Source organism: Diorhabda sublineata, chromosome 1, assembly GCF_026230105.1.
Source record: "Diorhabda sublineata isolate icDioSubl1.1 chromosome 1, icDioSubl1.1, whole genome shotgun sequence".
Classification (NCBI taxonomy): Eukaryota; Metazoa; Arthropoda; class Insecta; order Coleoptera; family Chrysomelidae; genus Diorhabda; species Diorhabda sublineata.
In genome coordinates, this window is record NC_079474.1 from 39,978,046 (window position 1) to 40,000,579 (window position 22,534).

The 22,534-nt window shown below is 32.9% G+C and overlaps 2 protein-coding genes across 3 annotated transcripts in view; one reads left to right on the plus strand and one right to left on the minus strand.

The window, feature by feature from the left end:
- The window catches only part of LOC130446450 (rap guanine nucleotide exchange factor 4), a 281,452-nt gene that overhangs the window by 68,876 nt on the left and 190,042 nt on the right, over positions 1–22,534 (plus strand). The gene's annotated exons all lie outside the window — the stretch shown is intronic.
- Positions 10,904–21,256, minus strand: LOC130446459 (ankyrin repeat domain-containing protein 7-like). 2 transcript variants are annotated; one of them, XM_056782735.1, is made up of 3 exons: positions 21,007–21,256; positions 14,184–14,546; positions 10,904–12,723 (listed from the first exon to the last, which is right to left on the minus strand). In XM_056782735.1, the coding sequence occupies exons 1-3, from the start codon at positions 21,173–21,175 to the stop codon at positions 12,086–12,088; spliced, it is 1,170 nt and encodes a 389-aa protein (XP_056638713.1). In that variant the 5' UTR covers positions 21,176–21,256; the 3' UTR covers positions 10,904–12,085. The 2 variants fall into 2 exon arrangements, with proteins under 2 accessions (XP_056638713.1, XP_056638721.1); XM_056782743.1 differs by having other exon boundaries at positions 10,905–12,723; positions 14,184–14,507; positions 21,007–21,227.

A 22,534-nucleotide genomic window follows, 5' to 3' on the forward strand; every position in this document is an offset into this window, starting at 1 on the left:
ATTGTCTTGTTGTAAGCGAAGCCGCTTTCGGATATTTCTTCAATAAAACCTCATATATTCGTATCAGCTTTGGAGTACACCAAACCTTCATAATTCCATTAGGCACACAACAAGACTTTCCACTCAAATCGACCTCTCTCATAAATTCAATAATACATTAAAACAATTGTTGGCAATCCTAAGGATAAAATACCAAATTTGGAAAAGAGTGGTATATATGAAATTAGCTGTAGTGACGGAAAGTATATTGGGTAGACTAAGAGATCTGTTATTGTCCGGTTTAAAGAGCACACAGCTCATTTGAAATATGGACGGACCGGAAAATCAGGTATTGCCAATGACGCTGCCAATCAACATCATGACATAAATATTAATAATGTAAAATTGTTAAAAAATGTATCCAATAATGAATTGTTGGATGTAATTGAAAGCATTGAAATTGCTAGATGTGAGAGAAGTTTAAATAGGGACAAAGGGCCAGTTTCTTACAGCCCACTCTACAGTTTAATAGTTAAGGAACATTCCCGCCAAGGAGGTTTTCCCGCTGGATTTAATTTTCGTGGGAGAAGGTTTATTGGTGGAAAATTTAGTATAAAACAGGTAAGTCAAGTCATTAGATTTTAGTTTACTTTCAGTCTCCGAAGACGTTAACTTGGTTATCGAAACGCGCGTTAGACAGTGTAATTGTGAGTGTTGGTGTAGTGGTGGTGTGAACAGTGTATTCAGTACTGATTTTCCTTGTTCGGGTTATTCAGTTAATTCCATTTTCATCGCAATGCTTCTAATAAAACGATCATCTCTACTCAACGTTTCGCTTGAATCTTTGTTAACTCGTGTGACAGTATTCGACACCTTTTATAGATATAACTCAAGGATTTTAAATGGCTACATATGATATCTTTATAAAGTACAAGACAATCAAATAATTGTCGAGTGATGGTACTGAGTTTGTTTTCTACTGCTTCCCTTGCAACCTCAATGTCCCATGCAGGTGGACGACTTTGGTGCGAACAATCTTCAAGCGTCAAACATCCGTTATTAGAACAATTAAAGCTATGCATTTCGATCGTTAAATGTATCTTCCTCTTCCAGTTCACATATTTCCGCTTCAAACTTTTGTTTCCAATAATGTCTCAATAATGCAGTCCACACTATTTATTATAAAAACGTCAATAATAAACAACGAAATAGTGATCAAAAGATAGTGAAGCGATTGTACATTCCATCGAATTAGAAACAAGTCGTAGCAATATAAGGCATTTTTTAAATTTAAGCATAGAAATTTTCAGATATAAGAACCGACATTACTTATGAGAAACTCCTATACGATACCAACTTTGTATAATGTATGCGAAATATAAACATTAGATATGAATTCATTTCATTGACTGTATGTTATATGATTTGAGGCTTTGAAGAAAATTTTTCGGCATTGTGGAAAGTATAGTATAACCCATTCGCAGTGTATATCTTTTTGAGTTGTTTTCAATTACAACTTGAAAATATTAAAATTAAACAACCAACTTATTGATACATTTTAAAATTTTTCAAGGGAGTGAAGGTAGAAGGGTGAAGTTACATATAAAATTATTATCGGGAAATCAAAGTCGATATAGTTCACCACTTATTTAGTGTACTTTTCATTGGAATACATTGTATAAAGTGCACTGCAATTTTGAACAGTGTACATTAACAAATGCATGCTAAGGATATGAGACTAGCCCGTAGGTGTAAACCACGATAACTATGATGTGACATGAACAGACATTTTCTAATGCGGTTATAGTGATGCAATGCCCATTCAGTCCAAGTCCAGCAGTATAATCATTGTTAATATATTATGAGAATCAGTTGTGTGAAAAAACTTTTCCTATGTTAATTCCATATTATCTTCTATGAGAGCATTTCTCATATTGAAAGTTTTTTTTTATAGTTAATAATTGGTGCAACCATAAAAACATACTTTTGTGTAGGTCGTTTGTTAGATAAAAATCTTATAGTGAGGTAGAAGTGTTCTTACTTGCTTTATATACTTTCTGGCAACATTTGAAGTGACCATAGGAATTGATAAGCTTCCTTTTCATTTTGTTTGTCCCTCGGATATTTCAAGAGCAGCGCAGTTCAATAGTGTGTGCTTACAAGCTTCTTCTTCTCCTCACTAAACCTTGATTTCGTCTATACAAGGGTCGCTGATTAAGTTTTGAGATATGCTAACGCTAATGTGAATATGTCAAATCTGAAATTTCCATCATGAAGTTTGACTGTTCTAATGGTGAACGTACTCAGAACGTGTTGTCATACGAGTGCTATTTGAGTTGTTTACAGATGCTTGAAACATTCATTTTGATCAAATTTTCTCGAGCCACCGTTTCGCTGGTTTTCCGAATTCAATCGGGGTCGCACTTTCCTACAGGATTAATTTTGTGATGGTCATTCAAAATCAGCTGTTGTACCAGAAAACAGATATTGCAAAATCGTTATGGGACATACCGTAAGATTAAGACGTAGTTGGACATTGATTCCAAATGCATATATTCAAAATTCAATGAACAATTGACTGGTAAAAAGATTTGTCAGCGCTGGATACCGCATAATTTGACAATCACTCAAAAAACAGCTTATGTCTTTTGGTGCAAATAAATTTTGAAAAACTTCAATCTCGGTACTACAAAAGATTCAAATTCAACAAATGTTGTTCGCGCACGAAACACTTCGAATCAAAGGGTCACCTGTTTTTTAGGAATAAGTGCACATGTCCCCACTGTTCTACTAGAGCAACGTAGAACGGTTAATTCTGAATGGTACACCAGCATTTGTTTGCCAGAGATGTTAAAAAAATCAGGGAAATAAGTTGAAGAAGAAGAATCCTTCTCCACCACGACAATGCGAGCTCTCAGATATCAGCTGAAATAAAAACTTTTTTGAACAGTCAACACATCGAGTTGATGGGTCATCCGCTGTACCATTCTTGTGTGGATCTTAATGATTTCTTCGACAATTGCTTCAAGCACATGCAAAAGTGAATGAAGCCGTATCCAATTATGAATATTTGATTTTATTTGTCTACCTCAAAGTTTATTTCGTATTCTTAAGCTAGTCTTATTCGTATATCTCCTCAGTTATTATATATAAAAATATTGTAATACGAGTGAACAAATTTGAAACAGCTCTGAATAATTTGATTCGGACTTACTCAAATTTTGCGTTTCTATAGGGAGATTTGCATTAAATTTTCGAAGAAAAGTTGAACGTTCCTTTCAAGCAATATGAGTTCCAGAATTGAATAATTATCACAAATGCGATATCTTGTTATTTATATTTTTTTGTGTCAAAATTGTAGAATAATTTTAAATTTTAGATTTTACCAACGAAAAATATCCAGTTTCATTATCGAAGGAGACCGAATCTTTTTTATTTATATTCTTATATAATTATGATACAATATGTTTCATAAGCTCTACGTGTATGTTTTTGTGTACATAATAGAATATTTGAATTTTATTTTAAAGATATTTAATATTTTACTCAGATATTACGAACGATAATATAATAAATTCATAAATTTATATCATTATCCATTCGACAACGTGTAACGGAAACTATATCGAACTACACATTTTTTGTCCAATATTTACCCATGTCTCGTCTAAATAGTGAATTTTTCGATTTTGTTTGCGAAATTCTGTCATTTTACGGAAGTAATATATTATTATTATCTGTCATGCTATAAAACCAAATTAGTGTGCCACGAAAAATTATTTTTCAAATAATTTATTGATTATTAATGCTAGCAACTATAAATGATTTATCTCTTTTTGTCCAAAGATTGAATAAAATTATTGTGTTTATTGCTTCAACATTTGAACGAAACTAGTTAAATAGAAAACAAGAAACAAAATCTGTCTTGCACTAGAAGGAAAAATCCATTCGACGACGACGCTGATATTGGAATGTTTACAAATTTACTCCATAAATCAAAAAATAACTACCAGGAAAGTTTAATTGCATAAACCAGGCTTAAGTTTATGTATAGTCTCTATTTAAAGGTGAAAACTACTAAAAATATGTGTAAAAATAATGAAGGAACATTTATGTATGCATATATCAATTGCATTTATATTCAAGTTTTTTGAAAATTTGTTTTTTTCGATATGCACAGCCATTTTGCTCGATTTTGATCTCACGGGAAGAAGAAAATAGAAAAAAATCCACTTCTGTTGACTTTCCCGCTTATTTAAATGTCGTTGAAAAAAACTGAATAAGAAAGATTTTCGAGACCTATCAGATAAAGTGTAGGGAAGATCCGTAATGAAAATGAACACAATACTCTTGCAGAATATTTCCATAGAAATTCTCTTGAAATTGTAGTAGAGGCACAAAAAACATTTCAAATATTTTCTAGAACATCTCAAGTGCGTTTAGAAGGAGATATATTGCCGATTTCAATCAACATCGCAAAAAAAGTCAATTTTTGTGAATTTTTAAACAATTTCCAGAAATCTTAGAGTCGTTTCAAATATTCCTCTCAATATTTCTCCACGCATGCAACGCATCTTGTTATTTGACTGATTTTTTTCCGCTCTTAGCATTCCAATTTCTATAGATGATGCGCTTTAATTTAGAGAGTATAATAATGTGTGGAAAATAGTTAAATAGTGAATAATATGTTCATTTGTTTTAATCCATTAATATTGATCACTTTAAACTAATTTTAATTGGATTAAGGGCAACTGCTTACTACTTGATAAAAACCAAATCCATTTAAACAACAGAAAATATTTCAAATAAAAAGGCAAACAAGTAGGAAATTGAATGAATATTTCAAGAAATTAATTACCACAAACCAAAATTTGAACATAAAAATACTAACGACGAAAGAAAATACACTTTTAGCATAATGAAATAAATCGAAATCCTTCTAAACAATTTAGAAACTAATTTACTTTAAGGCTTCATTAATGAAACAAGCTAAAGTAGAGAACGGAAACTCACGGGAAGTTTAATACGAAATAAACAGGATAAGCCCAAAGGGAATGAAAAGCTGAAGGCTGAAAACTTTAAGGTGTCATAAACAATATTATTTTTCAATGATAAAATCCAATGTTACAGTCTAATGTTTAATTAAGAAAAGAAAATTAAAGAGTTTGGAAAAAAGGTTATAAAACAAATTTTAGTTGGTGAGTATGTTGGTTATGGAAATAAAATGATAAATTTCTTAATTTTAGTTACTTTTCAAGCTATATTTAACTGATTTTCCCAGTAATTGTCAAACATAGCTAGATTAATATATCCTTAATTCATTCATAACTCTTTTTACTAATTTGCAATGTGACAACTAGGTAGTAGCGAGTTTGCTAAGGTGTATTTTATCAAAACAAGATTTTGTATATTATTGTAGCTGACAGTCAAAAGTTGACACACCTCTTATTAAAGTAGTATTTGTATATTTAACACCGACAGGAATTAATCACATATATAAAAATGTTTTGCTCAATAATCTTCAGTTTTTCAGATAAATGATAGGTATCAAGAAAAAATTCCCTCTACCCTTTTTTTTGTTGAACAGGGATAATCTTCGTTGATTACACTTGGCAATTTTAGTCGAGAAACAAAATGGAAAACGTGATGGAGATGAAATCGATGTCATAATATATTCATGTCATTTTAACGTCGTCTGTAACTTCCTCGAAAGTTTATACACGTTATTGGTTGACAAATAATCGACTTCATATTACACAAAGTTTTCTTCGGTACTGGACATTGGACTTTGAAAATGGAATTGAGATGAAGTAAAACAAAAAACACATACTTCAAGTCAACAAAATTTGAGAAACTTGTTTGATACTTCTTTAATTTTATGGAGACTTAGTTTTTTTAATAGATCAGAACTAATAAATTCCGAACATCCACCATTTTTTGTGTTATGGATTTGAGGGAGTGTTATTGTATAAAATTACTGTATGTATGAGTTCAATAAGATAATTTTTACTAGAAATTTCTAGAGAATATCCTCAATTTAAAGTAAGAATCCGAGAGATGAAGATAGAGAATTCTCAATGCTGAATAAGAAAAGCCTTTTAAATGCTTGAAAACTATGAAGATATAGTAGATAGTTTATTGTTTCAATAGAATTATATCATTAGAAATTCACTCACAAGTTTGGTCTTTTCAACACTATAAGTAACAGCAATTGATTAAAAATGACAATTTTATAATCTACTACGAAATTGGTCAATTGAAAAGTCAAATGTGTATATATTATTAATCATTATGTCGCCAGTTACAGAAGGGATAATCAAAAAACACTTCCCCTGACATCCAGCAAGTTTATTATGTGAACTGGGCCTAATATTTTCAATACTTTTTATTCGAGATGCGTATATAATACCAGCTTTATTATGAGTAGTGGATAAATAATGATAATACTGGAATTAAAATTAAATGGAGACAATTAATACTTATGTCACGCCTTTTTTAAAGTATTCTTTTAGAATCCTGGAATGGACGAAAACAGAGCTGAAAAGTATTTATAAGTTAATACGAATAATGATGACGAAGAACAGCATCCACCTCCTGAAATCATCCACTATTAGAACTACAACACCCCGAAAAGAGGGTGGAAGTGGCTTAACTGATGTTGTCACTCTACATCCTTGTTAGGTAATAGAATTACGTAAAATTAGCAGGAAATAAAGAACCTCAGCATTGCATTAAATTATACCGAAGGCAGAAAATTACCCACTTCTAAACCTCGCCAGAATTTTTAAGTTAGTAGAGAAGCTGGAACAATGGTCAGAAAAGGTTTTGCATGGTAGACATCATCACGACCTCAACCACTTCATATTGACAAAGAATCTTTAACCAGACAGCTAACTAACGGAACCCTCTTTCGAGAGACCAAAGGATTCGTGAGGACTATCTAGGATCAAGTTTACAGCACTAACAACTACAAAAGAATATGATTAAGAATCCGTACACCCAAACCAACAAATGCAGAAAGTGTCAGCCAACATCAGAGAACATTCAACATATAACATCTGCTTGTAACAATAATGACTACCTGCACCGGCAATTGTGCAGCATCCTTCACCAGAAACTGGTCATTAAGTTCGGTCTTCTCAATATTAATCGGATAAGGTATTCTACAGGTTATAGAGAGGTGACGAATAACAAACTTTACATCGTGGTGGTTGATGGAAGAGTCAATTTAGTCTTTCTCGTCGATGTAGTCATACCAAACACTCATAATACCAGGAGAAACTGGATAAGTACTCGTATCTCGCAATAGTCACAGTTATTATGTCAGCAACCGGTAGCGGCGTCGTGTTTAATACCCTGCACTACACCATCGTCAAACTGGGATTACCAACAAACATCCAGAAGGCTGTGAGTTTATTATATGAACTAAACCTAATCCTTTTGATACTTTGTACTTTGGGTTAGGTGAATAATAGCGGCCGAAGCTGAGTAATGCCCAAGTATTTCGCATAATAATAATAATAATAATAATAATAATAATAATAATAATAATAATGATAAGATGGAAACACCACTAGATGGATGTCAGTCAGTAAGAAGTACCTATACATTCCGGAACCTGTAGTAGATACTGGAGATGTGAGTATAATATAGGATACATAAGTTATTATTGAATATAAGAAAAAACAAAGCATCGTATTAATAATAGACGTGATCACGTTTTTTGATTACTTCATCATACAGAATGGAGTAGAAATATTATAACTATAACTATAAATATCTGGAGTTACAGGAAGTTCTAAGAAAGAATATGTATGCCTAAGTATGGAGTACACTCGGTGTTGTTCAATTTATGCAGAATATTAATTCTTATAAAACTAAGGAATAAAACTGATAATAATATCCATAATAACATTCAAATTGTATACTTTTAGCTAAATTTTCATCAAAATAATATTTTTGTTTCGATCTAAAAAGTAACCACTGCTAGATTTAAATTGTATTTTGCATTTCTCATCTAACTTTTACTCGAAAAATCTATCCAAGTTTACAAAACTTGACATTTCTATTTTGTACGAATTCAAATTCGTAATGGAATTTCAATAACTGAATTGTATTTTCTGTCAGCTTGAAGAAACTGAATTTTGAATTACTTTTTAACGAATTTCAATGGTAGTGAAATAATCATTAAGTGCATGCCCTGAAAAACAATTTTATAGAGAAACATATATACTGGACAGCCTTGCGTTGATGTTCCGTCCGTCTGGAAATAATAAAGCGGTTATTTGCTTTAGTCTAGAATGTGCTCTCACATAAGACCAGGCAGTTGTACGTTTGTTCATTTTTATTTATAACATCTACGACGCGCCCCATGTATTCGAGGGTAGAACGTCTTTTGTTTTATGGAAAAGTAAGATAAATTTTGACAGGGCTTAAGAGGTCCGACACAAACTACTAATGCACATTTTCACTCCACTCTAATAAAGCAGAAGTATATTTATTTTGATTTTATGTTAGCGGAGCAACAATCACAGTAAAAAGTTGTATATTACACTATAATCGGTAGTATTATTAAATCATTATAGAACACAATAAAAACCTACCTTGGAATATTTTCGAGGACCCCTAAGTAGAAAATTTAGTAAAATTTACAGTATTTGTCTTTGGTAAGAAAAAAAGGAACACTAGACTATTCTTTTCTATCACCTATCTAAAAATACGTCAAACAGTTTATTCTAATCCGCATCTTAGGACATAAGTCAAAAAACAGTGTCCCGTTACTATTTGACACAGGCCAAGACGATGGTAGACCTGCTCTACAGAGTTTTCAATCATCTGTAGATTTGTACGATCCTTTCTTATTCATCTTTGAATCCATATGCCAAATTCGTTGCACGGCTATCAACTTAGGAACGCAGAGCACGAACTTCATCTACCTACTCCACGTTCAGAATTAGTTAAGGGCTCAATATTTTACAATGCAAAAAAATGCACAATCACTTGCCAGTTGATATCAAATCGATATCATTTTTTCCCGCATTTCTCAATAATTTGAAGGCATATTTATTGGAAAGTGCGTTCTACTCTGTAAACGACTTCTATTTAAATAATAATATTCAATTCCGGGAATGCTGCATACTGGTCTAATTTTGTTATGGACTTATATACTAATTATCACCTATTACTATTACCTATAATTTTCTTGTTCTTTGTGGTTTTCTTCTGTATATTGAAATTTCATTTTATTTGTATCTTTATTTAGTTATTTTTATGTTTGTTTTCTAGTTTTTAAAAGCTTTTGTCTACAAATGTATCCATAGAAACAAATGAAGGAGCTAAGATTAGGTGACAAAGGTATCAATTCTATTAATCCACGTCATTAAATCCAAAATTCTTCAAATTCGTTACTTAGAAACCTTCGAACATTGAGGCCATATTGTGAGTTCGTTGGAACCAAATCCTGGGATCCAAGTTTGACTTTTTTAGAGTGCTGGGTGTGTTTTTTCTGAATCCAGTGAATATTTTTCCTAGTTGCAACAATTGTGTCGATTCACTGAAGCACTTAAACAAAACTTTGCCCAATCTGAATTTGGATTTTCATCACAATCCCTCATGAAAATCTCACAAAATTCCACGCGTCTGTCAGGGTTACCTGCTGAGTTCGTGAACAACTTGAATTTTCCATGGGCTCTGTTCCGCTTTCTTTAAAATCTTAACTATTACGGACTGACTGACATTTTGTTGTAAGGCAATTTTTGTTACAGGTTGTTTTCTGATGGCAGCAAAATATCTAATTTTGTATCGTCGCTTGGTTCTAATCTTCCAGGTATTGCAGTATCTCTCAAGCATCCAGTTTCATTAAATTTTGCAAAAATTCTGCTTACTGTGTTACTAGCAAATGCAGGTCTTTCAAAATAAATTTTGTTAATTGAAGCATGATATTTCATGACTTCCAAATTTATCGTCATAACCTGCCATCATTAGAATGTCTATCCTTTCACTTTCTTTCTTTTCTTTCCCTTAAAGGAGCAATTATAAAAATTGAAAATATTGTTTATTTTGTTAGACAATTTTTCTCTCTCTTTTATCCAAAAAAGATCGTGGGTTTTAGGAATTACGATAATTATTTTTTAAAAACCACATTTTACTTAAAATGCACTTGAAAATGAAAAATGAAATTTTTCCTTGGTCTTGTTATAATTTATCTTAAGAAATCATTTGAATAATAGATGCTGATGATGACAAAGTAAAAAAGTAGATTTTGAACATATGGGTATAGATATGTGGAGGAAAGTTAGTAATATGAAAATTATTAATATTAGTTTTAAGTAAAATCAGTAAATATACTCATATATACCAAAGTATAATGTGATAAAGTTAAAATCAATAAAAAATGATTGTAATATATTTAAAAACAGTTGAGCCTAAATGAACAGAGCGGTACCAAAAAGTGTATGAACATATTCATTATTATTTAGGTTAAATAGATTTAGTTGAATATACGAAAAATGATATTGTTGAAACGGGATTCCAAAACAGAAACAAATATTTACAATAATTGACATTAATTATTGCGAGTCAAAGTCCGAGTGGAACAGTGGAAAACTAAGGGTAAAAAGAGCGTACAGAAAGTTGCAACAGAAAAAAGGTTGAAAAATACTCAACAAGGGATGCATAATAAATCTAGTGACTGAACGGCTCCCGTTCGAAAGTGAACGCGGAAAAATATTGAGAAGAATGCAACTAAAAAAAAAAAGGAAAAAATCTGCTGGCAGTTGGTGTGGAAATTTCAGAAACAATGTTAGGCTTATAATTTATGATAGTCACGTTGGTTCTGAGAACGGAAATAATTCACACACTGTTCGTCGAAGCAAGGTGTGGAATCGAGTACGCTCGCTTGGTTTATTGATTAAATAGATCCAGAATCTATCATAAACTTTATTCTATTTTACAGATCTCTCAGGATATTAACCAATTTTACAAAAAGTATTTCGCGTTTTAAAGTGATTAAGGAAACTTTCGTTTCTTAAAAAAACTCCCATTGACGTCATGTACTCCAGGGGGCGGTGTATATAGATTATTTATGATTATTCAGCTTCTTCATAAAAATGGTCCAAAACCTAATGAAATGGGGCTGAGTGTCATATCTCTTAAACTAGATGCCTGAAGATCCTAATCAAAATTATTGGCGATAAAAGCTCTGTGATTTCATCAACTTTTCCTATGTTGTTTGATACATCAAAAAATAGAATGGAAAAAGAATAAAATACAGTATCCAACGGATAGATTGACAAAAATAGTTTAACGAAGCAAAAAAACACAAAAACTTGGATACTATCAGTATATTTTCAACATAAATAAATTTACTAACGACTCTACAAGAATTAATAATAATAAATATTAGCTACCAAAAAGTTAGAGCATGATTATACTCCATAAACAAAAATAAAATCGAAACAATTGATTTCATCTTCAGAAATAAATAACTTTTTTTTCTGCCGAATTCACCCAATCTGAATCCCTCTCACTATCTATTGAATGATTTGGAAAAACTGAAAACTCGTTGAACAAAGAGTTTTTCTACAGTTTTTTGGTTGTCACTTTTCCTTCAAACCAACCTCGTACTTCACAGTTTTGCTTGAGTATTTGCTATTTAGTTAGTTAAACGACATTCGAAATAAAGGGTCCATGAAATTTAATTAGAAACCAGACTATAAACTGTCTCCCTTAAAAATATTCGAGATGTATAATTACAAATAAAATGTACGGTTACAAAGTAAATTGAATAAATATCACAAAATTATACGCCTCACGCATTTGAACTTGAAAGTTTCCTATAAAAAATAAAGCAAACCTGAACTTTATCGAATTGACCTTTTCTCTAACTTCATTAAAAGTCTCTATTTACTTTGAGTGGTTGTTTAGTAGCACGAAGGACACACGTGAATTGGAAGAAATCTCTATTTTTATGAGATCGGTTTGAGTTTTTGTTTATAATGAAAATTTCCTTATACTACTTGCATTACTGGATCTGATGATTTAGATAATTGATTTCTTGGTTGGTTTCAGATTGTCTCGATTGTTTCTATCAAAATGTGTGATGCAGTCAATTAACACTTCGCTTCTTGATCATATAAAGCTGTTTGTAAATAGGAATTCTATTAATTGAATTACTTTTAGCCATTTCAACGTCTAAATTAACAATAACTTCAATATCTCTAGATTCAGCTAATTGTGCAGGTGTGTATCCCATATTATTCAAAGTATTACTGTCTTTTTTATTATACAATACGATAAATCCCCTAATATTTCCCGTTCCTGCGGCAATGTGCAGAGGTAAATCACCGTGTTCAGTCTTTGTTTGACTATTAGCATTATTCTTGAGCAATAAGTTTATGATATCAGTTTCTCTATTAATTCTTGCAGCTATATGTAAAGGTGTATAGCCATCTGTATCAGGCAGATTCACATCAGCGTTATGCTTTAACAAAAGTTCGACTAATTCCAAGTTATTCATGTGTACTGCTAGATGTAGTGGGGTAGAACCGTTCTCGTCTTTAGCATTTATTTCTAGACCCTCGTCAATAAGAATTTCACAAATTTCTATTGATTGGGCTTCTACAGCTAAATGAAGAAGGGTGGAATTTTTATGGTCTTTTATCTCTTTATTTGCGTTACGTCCCAGAAGAAGAGCGACTATTTTCGTATTAGAGTGCTTAACAGCAAGTTGTATCGGTAAATAACCTAAAAATAAGAACACTGTTATGAAACGAAAAACAAGAATAAGTGAGAAATTCAGTTTCACCATACTATGATCACTTAAAACTACGACTAAAGTATTCTGCTTACCCTAGAGGTACGCTAAAGAGTTTGAATATTCCTTTGTTCATATATTGTGGCTCAGTAGTCATTTCTATTTTAATTTACATTCCAGTTTTTGAAGGAATTAATTTGTTACCGATCTCCCACTCCATTCAAGAAATTCTACAAAACCTCGGAATGTATTCGCAATCGTCCTCTACCTGTCCACACTCAAATATTTGAATCAAAGTAAATTTGTGATGTTATGATTCTTTATATTCGCTGTTCTACATCTGCCAGGTTGGGAGTTCAACAAAGAATTCAACTGGTGCATCACAATAAACTCCAAACTGCAACATCTGGGAATCCAGTTGAGGATTGCAACCATCCCGGATTTCCATATAAGTCCTAATCTTATCTTTAATATATATAAACCTGAACTTTTTTTAATTTATAACTGCTTTTTATTCGTTGTGCTCTTTTGGATATAATGGTTTTTATTTTTTCAATAAATTTATTTGTTGCTTAAACTTTTTTTATTGTTCACAGCAACAAATATCAATTGGATAATTGTGTCCGGGGAAAGTTTTAGTTTGTTTAATGTCTATTAAACTCTAATTAAATTTATTCATAAGGTGTTCACAACTTTTCCACCTTTTTTATTCGTCTTTCGTTAAAAAGTATTTAATAATAATTGTTCACCTCATATTAGTACCAGTTATTTATATACTTTAACTGAGGCCAAATACCTCCTGGGGAAGAGTCTTCATCTGGAAGCAAAATTTAGAACTGCATGTCATGGATAAAGGGTGAGAGTTATGATTGCTAGTATATACGAGGTGTTATCAAAAATATAGTGAATGAATTTTGTGAATTTTTGAACCCATTGTCCGGCTATTATAGTCAAAATTTGTCTATGGTGGTAATGCAATAACTTAACAATAATAACTAACAATTTATAAGTCGAATGAAAGATTTAAATGTGAAAATGAGTCATTTAAAAACGAGAAACTGACGTGATGTTTTTCAAACAAATGAAAAGTGGACAAATTTGTTCATTCAAATGGGTGCTTGACTAATCAAGAGCTTAGAAGAGGTCGTACGTGTAAGAAAGTAACCTAAAACATGGACCAACGGCTTTTCTCTTCAATATAACAAGAGGAAGTGCTTCGAATCGCTTCTCAGCTAAAGTTCCGCATAATTCACCTTTTTAGCATGTATTGAAAGGGATATGCTCTAACACTACTCCTGATAACAAGAAGACCAATTAAGAGCAGATGCAAGCTTTCTAGAAAGGCTACCAGACAAGAATTCAACCTTGGGATTATTTGGTCGAGGGTAGAACTAGTACTAATGTTGTTTACAATAAAATAACTCTCCTTATTAACGTATATACAACTCACCTGCATCTGTTTTAACATTAGGATCCTGTTTTACATCCAATAATACTTCTACCAATTCTGCATCATCATTTATCACAGCTAGATGTATTAACCGTTCATTCGCTTTATTCGCATTATTAACAACAGCTCTCTGAATAATTAGATACTTAGTTAAATCTGCATTTTTTCCCCTAACTGATTTGAATAAGGGAGTTTCCCGTTCTTGGTCTAAAGCATTTAAATTTGCTCCACACTCTAAGAGACGTACGGCGATTTTATGATGACCATTTTGACAAGCCAAATGAAGTGGTGTTTCACGTTTATTATTTAGTATGTTTGGATATGCTGAAAGAGAAAATAATTTTTCCAGAGTCTCTATGTGACCTGAAAATATTTTAGAATAAACACACATTAATGAATGGGTTGCCAGAATATTGGTTATTTAAAGAAAATATTTGGGGAGCTTATCCCAGGGGTCACATGCGGGTAATTTCCTGAATTTAAGATTAAAAATTGTGAGGTTTGAAGTATTTCTAAGCGTTTTATAGTCATATGAGCAAAATGAAATAATATTGTAATAAAATAAATTTCTATTTCGTGTTCTTTAATTGTCAGTGTTACTCGTCGTAGAAATTGCATAAAAGAAATCGTATCGAGACCTAAATGGCCGTTTTACATATCACTATCTATAGCTGTTCATTTAATTATGATGTCACATTTCAGAAAGTGAAAGATTCTAATTTTATAACACCTTCTTTATATATTTTTTTTTTATTTAAAATTAACGTGCTCGGCTACTATGGCCACTTGCACGGGAGCGGTTATAATACATTAAATATGAAATGGTTCATTGATACAAGTATACAATATGAATACACAGTAACACAATTGTTCTATAGTTGGTGGTACAGCTGTACATCTTTGAGAAACTGAAGTAGAGAGGTAATTTGTTCCGAGTTGTTAAGGACTTCATTGTAGTTCTGGCTAAGCCGAAACTGTTGTCTTTCGACGGTATATTTGCGACACTCGGTCAAAATATGCTTCATGGTTAGGTACGAGTTGCAGCTGGAGCAAAATGGTCTAGCAGTAGTAGTCATAAGATATCCATGAGTAAGTCTTGAATGCTCAATTCTTACTCTTCTAATCGCAGTTAAGTCTTGCCTTGAGAGACCAGCGAAGATAATAGGTTGGTTACCAATTGAACGCTGTATTTGTCGTAGGGATGTGTTAATAGTGTCCCAATGCTGCTGCCATGTAACTCTGGATTTTCTTTTAAACTGTGATTTTAAATCCTTTCCAATAATTACATTGTCGGTGACGGTATATGTAGCTGCAATTTTTGCCTGTTTGTCTGCTAATTCGTTGCCTTCGATGCCAATGTGGGAATGTATCCAAATTAAAGTAACTGCTATTCCTTGGGATGAGATAAGCTGGTAGGAGTCATGTATTGATTGGACAATAGGATGTTCGGTAAATATATTTTGGATGGATTAAATAGAGGCAAGTGAGTCTGTACATATGGCGACGAGCTTATAAGGTGGAGAGATTGAATTGATGGCCTGTGGGATGCTGAATAGTTCACCTGTGTGAACGTTACAGGTTGATGGGATATGGGAAGATTTTATTGCAATTTGTGACGTTGTAACAGAGCAGCCTACTCCTGTTTCATTTTTGGATGCATCTGTGTATAACACTAAATCATAATGGTTATTCATTATTATGTCATTAAAATCATTTATAATTAATTGTTTGGGTGTTGCATGCTTATTGTATCTCATAAGGGATTTGTTGAATTTAGGAATGTTGATAGTCCATGGGGGAGTAGAGGGGATAGGAAGGGGGCTAGTTTGTTTGAGGTTGACGCCGTCAAGCAGTTGGGATAAAATTAAAGGGATAGGTTTTAATAATGGCAAGGCTGAGGAGTTGTGTAACGTGTTAGAATTTGATGTGAAAAGCGAGTAGACAGGATTGAGGGGATTAGCCGATACGGACGCTGCGTAAGAAAGCAGAATTTGCTGCCGTCTGATCCAAAGAGGGGGCTCATTAGCTTCGCAGTAAATGCTTTCTGCAGGACTAGATCGAAAAGCACCTAAACAGAGGCGTAAAGCTGTATTATGCACCAGTTCAGGAGATCGAGATCAGATTTTGTGGCCGAGATATATATGTGACAGCCATAATCTAATTTCGAGCGAATGATGGCCCTATAAATTTTGATAAGGGAGTTTTCGTCTGCTCCCCAGTGGTAATGCGAAAGGATTTTAATAAGGTTTAATCTTTTGCCGCATTCGCTTTTGATTTCTCGAATATGTTGTTTCCAGGTGAGCCGAGAGTCGAATGTTAGACCAAGTATTTTACAGTGATCAACAACAGGAAGGCGGTCATTGTTAATGAGGATAGTAGGAGATAATGTAGATGGTCGTCTACTAAATTTAATAATTCTGGATTTTGTTTGTGAAAAAGTTAATCCTAAGTGAATTATATTTTTACTTAGGGTGTTTATTGCTGACTGAATTAGATTAGTTGTAGTAGGAGTAGATGTGCCATGACAGTAAATAACCAAGTCGTCTGCATATAAAGCATACTTGATGGGAGGCAGGAGATCAGAGCAAATATCGTTTATTGCTAGATTGAATAAAGTGGGGCTTATAACCGATCCTTGGGGAACACCATCAGTCTGGGCACAGGTTGACGAGAAAATTCCATTAGCAAAGACTTTGAATGTCCTTGAAGTTAAGAAATTCCGAATAAAATGAAATATATGTCCGGAGATATTTAGTGAAGTTAGTTTATTTAGAATTGACTGTCTACTGACAGAATCAAAAGCACCGTCGATATCAAATATAGCTGCAATGACCTCTTGTTTTTTATTAAGGGCAGCAGAAATATGGGATTGGAGAAGAACCGATTGTCTTGGGTCGATCTATGTTTTCGGAATCCCGACTGTTCTTTTGAGAATAAATTATGTTTATCGAGAAACCATAGAAGCCGCTTATTAACCATCTTTTCTAATAATTTGCACATGGTACAGGTAAGTGCTTGTTCAGGCTTTTTAATAGGAATTATCGTAGAAGTACGTCATTGGCTAGGGAATTGATTGGTGATCCATATAAAATTGTAAATTTCTAGAAGCTTGCGTAAACCTGTATTGGAGAGTTTTTTAAGAAATATGTACGGGATGTCATCGGGACCGGAGGCAGTATTTTTGCAGCTACTGAGGGCTGAGGTAAGCTCTAAGAAGGAGAATGCGCAGTTAAGAGAGGTGATATCTTGCGTTATAGTCGTAGAGCATGGGTAGGTAGTTTTGTCTATAGAGGGTAGTGTGAAGTTAACTTTACATTTAAATTTTGATTCAAAGGTTTTGGCCAGAATGTTGCTGATTTCTTCATTTTCACTCACTATTTTATTGTTATATAAGAGAGTCGGAATTTTTAAATTGGAATTGTTACCTTGAATTTGTCTTATTTTATTCCAAAGTTGGGTGGGACTTGTATTAACATTTATAGAAGACACATAGTTTCTCCAGGAACATTTTTTACTTTGCTTTATAATATATCTAGCCTTGGCTCTGGTTCTCTTCAGATTGATAAGGTTCTCTTGTGTTTTATGACTACGATAAAAATTAAGTGCTATTTTTTGTTGTTTTATAGCACTTTCACAGCTGGAGTTCCACCAAGGGACAGTTTTTTGTTTAGGACAGATATTTTTTTTACCAATGTGCTGATGAGCAGCTGAAAGTATAGCATATCTGTGAGAGATAATTCCGATAGGTTGGACTTTGTTTGAGACGTATAACTAGTCCAGTCGGCAGAGTTTAAGCACCAATACCTTCTGGATAAAGTATCATTTTGGTTAGGGATACTGGAGGATATGATAATAGGATAATGATTGCTATCATATAGATCATTAGCGGTATGCCAATTTAGTGAAGGGGCAAGTTTGGGGTCACTAAAGCTAAGATCAATACATGAGAAGGTGCCAGATGAGAAATTCAAGTGTGTATTTGATCCAGTATTTAGCAAGCATGAGCCAGTACAATTGATCACGTTTTCGATGGTTTTTCCCTTTCCCATGGTAATATTGGATCCCCACATTGTATTATGGGCGTTAAAGTCACCTACAAGAATGTATGGTTGGGGGAGTTGAGAGATTAGGTTGAAAAGTTCTATTTCTTTTAAAGGATAATTAGGAGGAATATATAAGTTGCAAATAGTAAGATTATTTGGGCACCAGGTGGAAACTGCAATAGCCTCAAGATCTGTAGCGATTTGGAGAGGGGAGGAAAATAGTTCACTAGAAATGAAAATAGAGATGCCACCGCTAGCTCTCGCGCAGTTGGTGCGAACATAATGATATCCTTCATAGTTTTTTAATTTAGGGAGTTTATCTATTTTAGAGTTGGTTTCTTGTAAACACAAGATTTCAGGGCGCATATCTGATATTAATTGTTGGATTCTTTCCAAGCGAGGAAAAAACCCATCACAATTCCATTGAATAATTTTGAATGGGGACTTAGGGAGTTAATAGTTTAGGGTATTCATCATCTGTTTGATTATCCGAAGAAACGCTTTTGTTATCAGATAGATTCTCAGGATTAAGTTGTCTCTTAAGTTTTTTCTGGAGTCGAGTGAGACGGTTTTTCAGAGATCGCTCTTTTGTTTCGGCATAAAGAAGTGATAAATCATTTAACAGTCCTTGGATATTAGGAGTAAATTCTAAAGCATCGTTGAGAGGATCAGAACTACCGTACGAGTTTTCTAAGAATGCCGTTAACTGGATTTCAGAGAGCGTGAGATTGGACGGATTGTTCTTATAAAGGTTCTGAATAGAGATTTGAGAAATGAGAGTGAGTTTAGGATTTTCGGAGACTAGCGTTTTAGGTTTTTTCTTACAAGGCTTAGTTGTGTTGTGTGATGTTTTATATGATGGGGGGGGGGGCATTTGGTTGTCTGTTGGTAATGGAGATTCTGTGGGGGATAGCTGACTGGGGGTGTCAACATTACTGTCAGAGGATAAAGCTCTTTTTTGGCCATGAGATGAGTGAGGAAGTGTAGGGTTAGATGGTGATTCAGCATTAGTTTGATCAGATATTGATAAATTATTCGACAGAGGTTCAGAAGATAACAGAGGGGAAGAGGAGGTACCGCTGAGTGAAGTAGAAGCTGGTAATTGTGGTAGTGAAGGAGAGTGGCAGGATATGTCATTTTGAGTTTCAGATGGTGTGGAATTGGTGCAAGAGTCAGCAGTATGTCCACTCTGTTTACAGAGAAAACACACCAATTTATCAGTAGAGACAAATATACGATACGGGGTACCATCGTGAGTAATGAGAATCGAGGTTTCTATGCTAAAGTTAGCTTTTGCACTCCTACGACACTGGTGGATTTCTTGTTTTATTTGCAGTCAATAGTTTCACAAAATAAAATAAATAAACGGTCGCAAATTGAATTTTAATGATCACATGTTGATATTTGGTTTTTAATAGATTTCAGTAGAATAAAAACGTTAATATGAAATTAGCACGAAGATAACAATATTTATCCAGATAGAACAATATGCGTGTGCACTCGTCGGCTACCCGAATGAGAATGACCTCTTTATATTTAAACATATTTTTCTCCTCAGTATTTTTTACTGTTCTGAAGGATAGAAAAACAATTACCAAAAAGATATCGATTGCCTCTGACGACGGGTTGTGAGTCAATTTACAACCCTTGGGTGGTAATAATTTATGCTATATAAAACGTGTCTCTTATTTACTTGAAAAATTCATTAAGTTTCAACTAAAAACATAGGAAATCCTTTTAATTCCTTATTTCACCAGCAACGTCAAACTAATAATGATTTACATAATGTCTCAATGTTCATTTTGTTTATTAAATAATCGTAAAGAAGAAAGTTTTAATATTCAAATAAAGATCTTAGAGGCCTTGGTGAAATTATTCTTTGGACTTAGTTGTAAGAGATTATTGCAATGCATTTGCAACATCTCCTTTGGATTCAAGTTTTTCCCACGAAAGAGTTTTGGAGTGGATCTGAATACATAGTAACCTGACGGTACAAGGTGTTTAACAACTATAAAATGATGATCTTGTGGCACGACAAGGAGTCGTTACCATAAATCCCATGACATGTCGCACCAAGTACAGACGACCGACTAATTCAAACTAGAGTATTCATCTGCTGCAAACGATCATTAATTTGACGTATCAAATATGTAAATACTCTATTGTCATAACTTCGTAGTCTTCCATAATAAGAAGAGCTATTAATTCCTAACGCCTTGTAATCGTCTTTGTGACTGTACCTGTGAAATATTTTGAGGAGCTCATCACTCTGCCAATAATTGAATTTAAATGTTGCTGTTTATAGGACCTAGAAGTCCGAGGGCTCTGGAGGAAACCTCCAAATGTATTCTAGGCTCGGGCCTAAGTCTGGGGCTATATTTACTATAAATTTGAAAAAAGACCACATAGGTTTATTTAGCTCGAAATCAGAACCAATAATTACAGAATTGGCGTGATTTCTTCTGGATGATCATGTAAATATATTTAACAGGAACATCTCAAAAACAATTCGAGGTAAGTGGGTAACTGAGCACACTTCCACAATATATATGGTCAAAATAATATTGTGTATTCGATATTTTATAAAAAATGTATTTGTTTTATTTTTCTGGTGTCTTATGTAGACACAAGTAAATCTTTCATCAAGTATTATCAATAAACAGATTTTTTCGTGAGATAATATTATATATGGGTTGATATCGCTTAAAATTGTTCATGATTGTTAAATTTAATTTATATTTTATCGTTTTTTTATGTATAATGGATAAAATCTTATTCACCTGCTGCGGCAGCATAATGTAATAAAGCATTTCCACACGAATCCTGAGCGTCAACTGTAAAATCGTAGTTTTCAATATTGTCCAACGCTATATTTAACACTGAAAAACACTCATTTTTAGCCACTTCTAATAAATCAAAGTCCATAAAAGAGAATTCTCCATCCATCATAAATAAAAGTTAAATTTTGACAACCGCACAGTACAAATAGTGAATAAAAGATATACATCTGATAAAGTATTTAGGAAACTTAAGTTTTTACTTCTTTTTTATCTAGTGGAATAAAAATAAAATGATAAAAAAAACTATACAGAGACGTACCGACCCATATTGTCTATATTCATATTTTAATTTGTAATATAACATTCTCTACAATAACAATAATTATGAGTTAAGGGACTTCTAGCTAACAAATAAGTGATAACAAAGCTTAGATGAGAATATAGGTGAAGGAATGAATAGAAAAACACATTATGAACTAGTAAAACAGTAGGAAAAAGATTTTATATCTTATATCGCTGTTCTACAGCTGCCAGGTTGAGAGTTTCAATTACAAAGGATCAATCCATCCTACTACAAATTCAACTCACTCCAATATCTGGGAATTCATAGGATTCAAATCGATAGAAATATTGATCAATTTGAATATTGAATTTATGAATTGAAGACGTCAATTCGAATATTGAATTTTGAATCCTATGAATTTAAAAATTTTCACATAAATTAATCATTTCCTCAATAAATTTATTTGCTAAAACTTTTTTATTGTTTTCAGCAATGAATATTTATTTGGATAATCGTATCTGGGAATAGTTTGATTTTGTTAAATTTTTATTTTCAATTTAATTCATAAGGTGTTTCCATCTTTTCCACATTTTTTTATTCACTTCTAATATCGTTCGTTAAAAAGATGATGGTGTCCAATTTGATAATAATTGTTGAACCCATCTTAATACCAGTTATTTAAATACTTTAATTGAAGCCGAATACCACTTCCTGAGGAAGAGTCTCCTGCCAGGGAAATAAGGTTATAGATTATTGCTAAAACATTTTCAAACTGCCGAGGAAGGGACTTCATAACTCAGCCTTCTTAATTGGTTTTAAATTCTCCGTTATAAGAAATTGAGAGATGTCATACAACAGTGACATACATCTTAATGGACGTTTATTTGAACAGCAATTTGTCACTCTGAAATCAATACAACTGAAAGAACCAAGAATGTTCAATCTATGTCAAAAAGAAGAAGAGTTTATTGTAAAAATGATCAAATTTGATTTCGGTGAACAAAGAAGTTAGTACATTGGTCCGACGGTTAGTTCAGTATATCTGCACATCAATATTCAACAAACTGTCCGAGAAAAATCCATAATTAGCGATAATACAAGTAAAATATGTAGAAATAATTAATGGTTCAGCTGTAAATACTGGGTTCTCCAGTATTTTTCTACCCAATAGATCTTATGGGTCGCAGTGTATACGAGACCCCATATCTATATATACATATACATAAGTAGTAGGGATGAAGTTTA

Bases quoted from the DNA above. Each gene is read 5' to 3' on its own strand.
- LOC130446459 (XM_056782735.1), bottom strand. From the start codon at position 21,175: ATGATGGATGGAGAATTCTCTTTTATGGACTTTGATTTATTAGAAGTG. The intron at 14,547-21,006 runs GTGAATAAGATT...AAATATTTTCAG, and splicing joins ACATTATGCTGCCGCAGCAG to GTCACATAGAGACTCTGGAA. The intron at 12,724-14,183 runs GTGAGTTGTATA...TCTTATTTTTAG, and splicing joins TAATGTTAAAACAGATGCAG to GTTATTTACCGATACAACTT.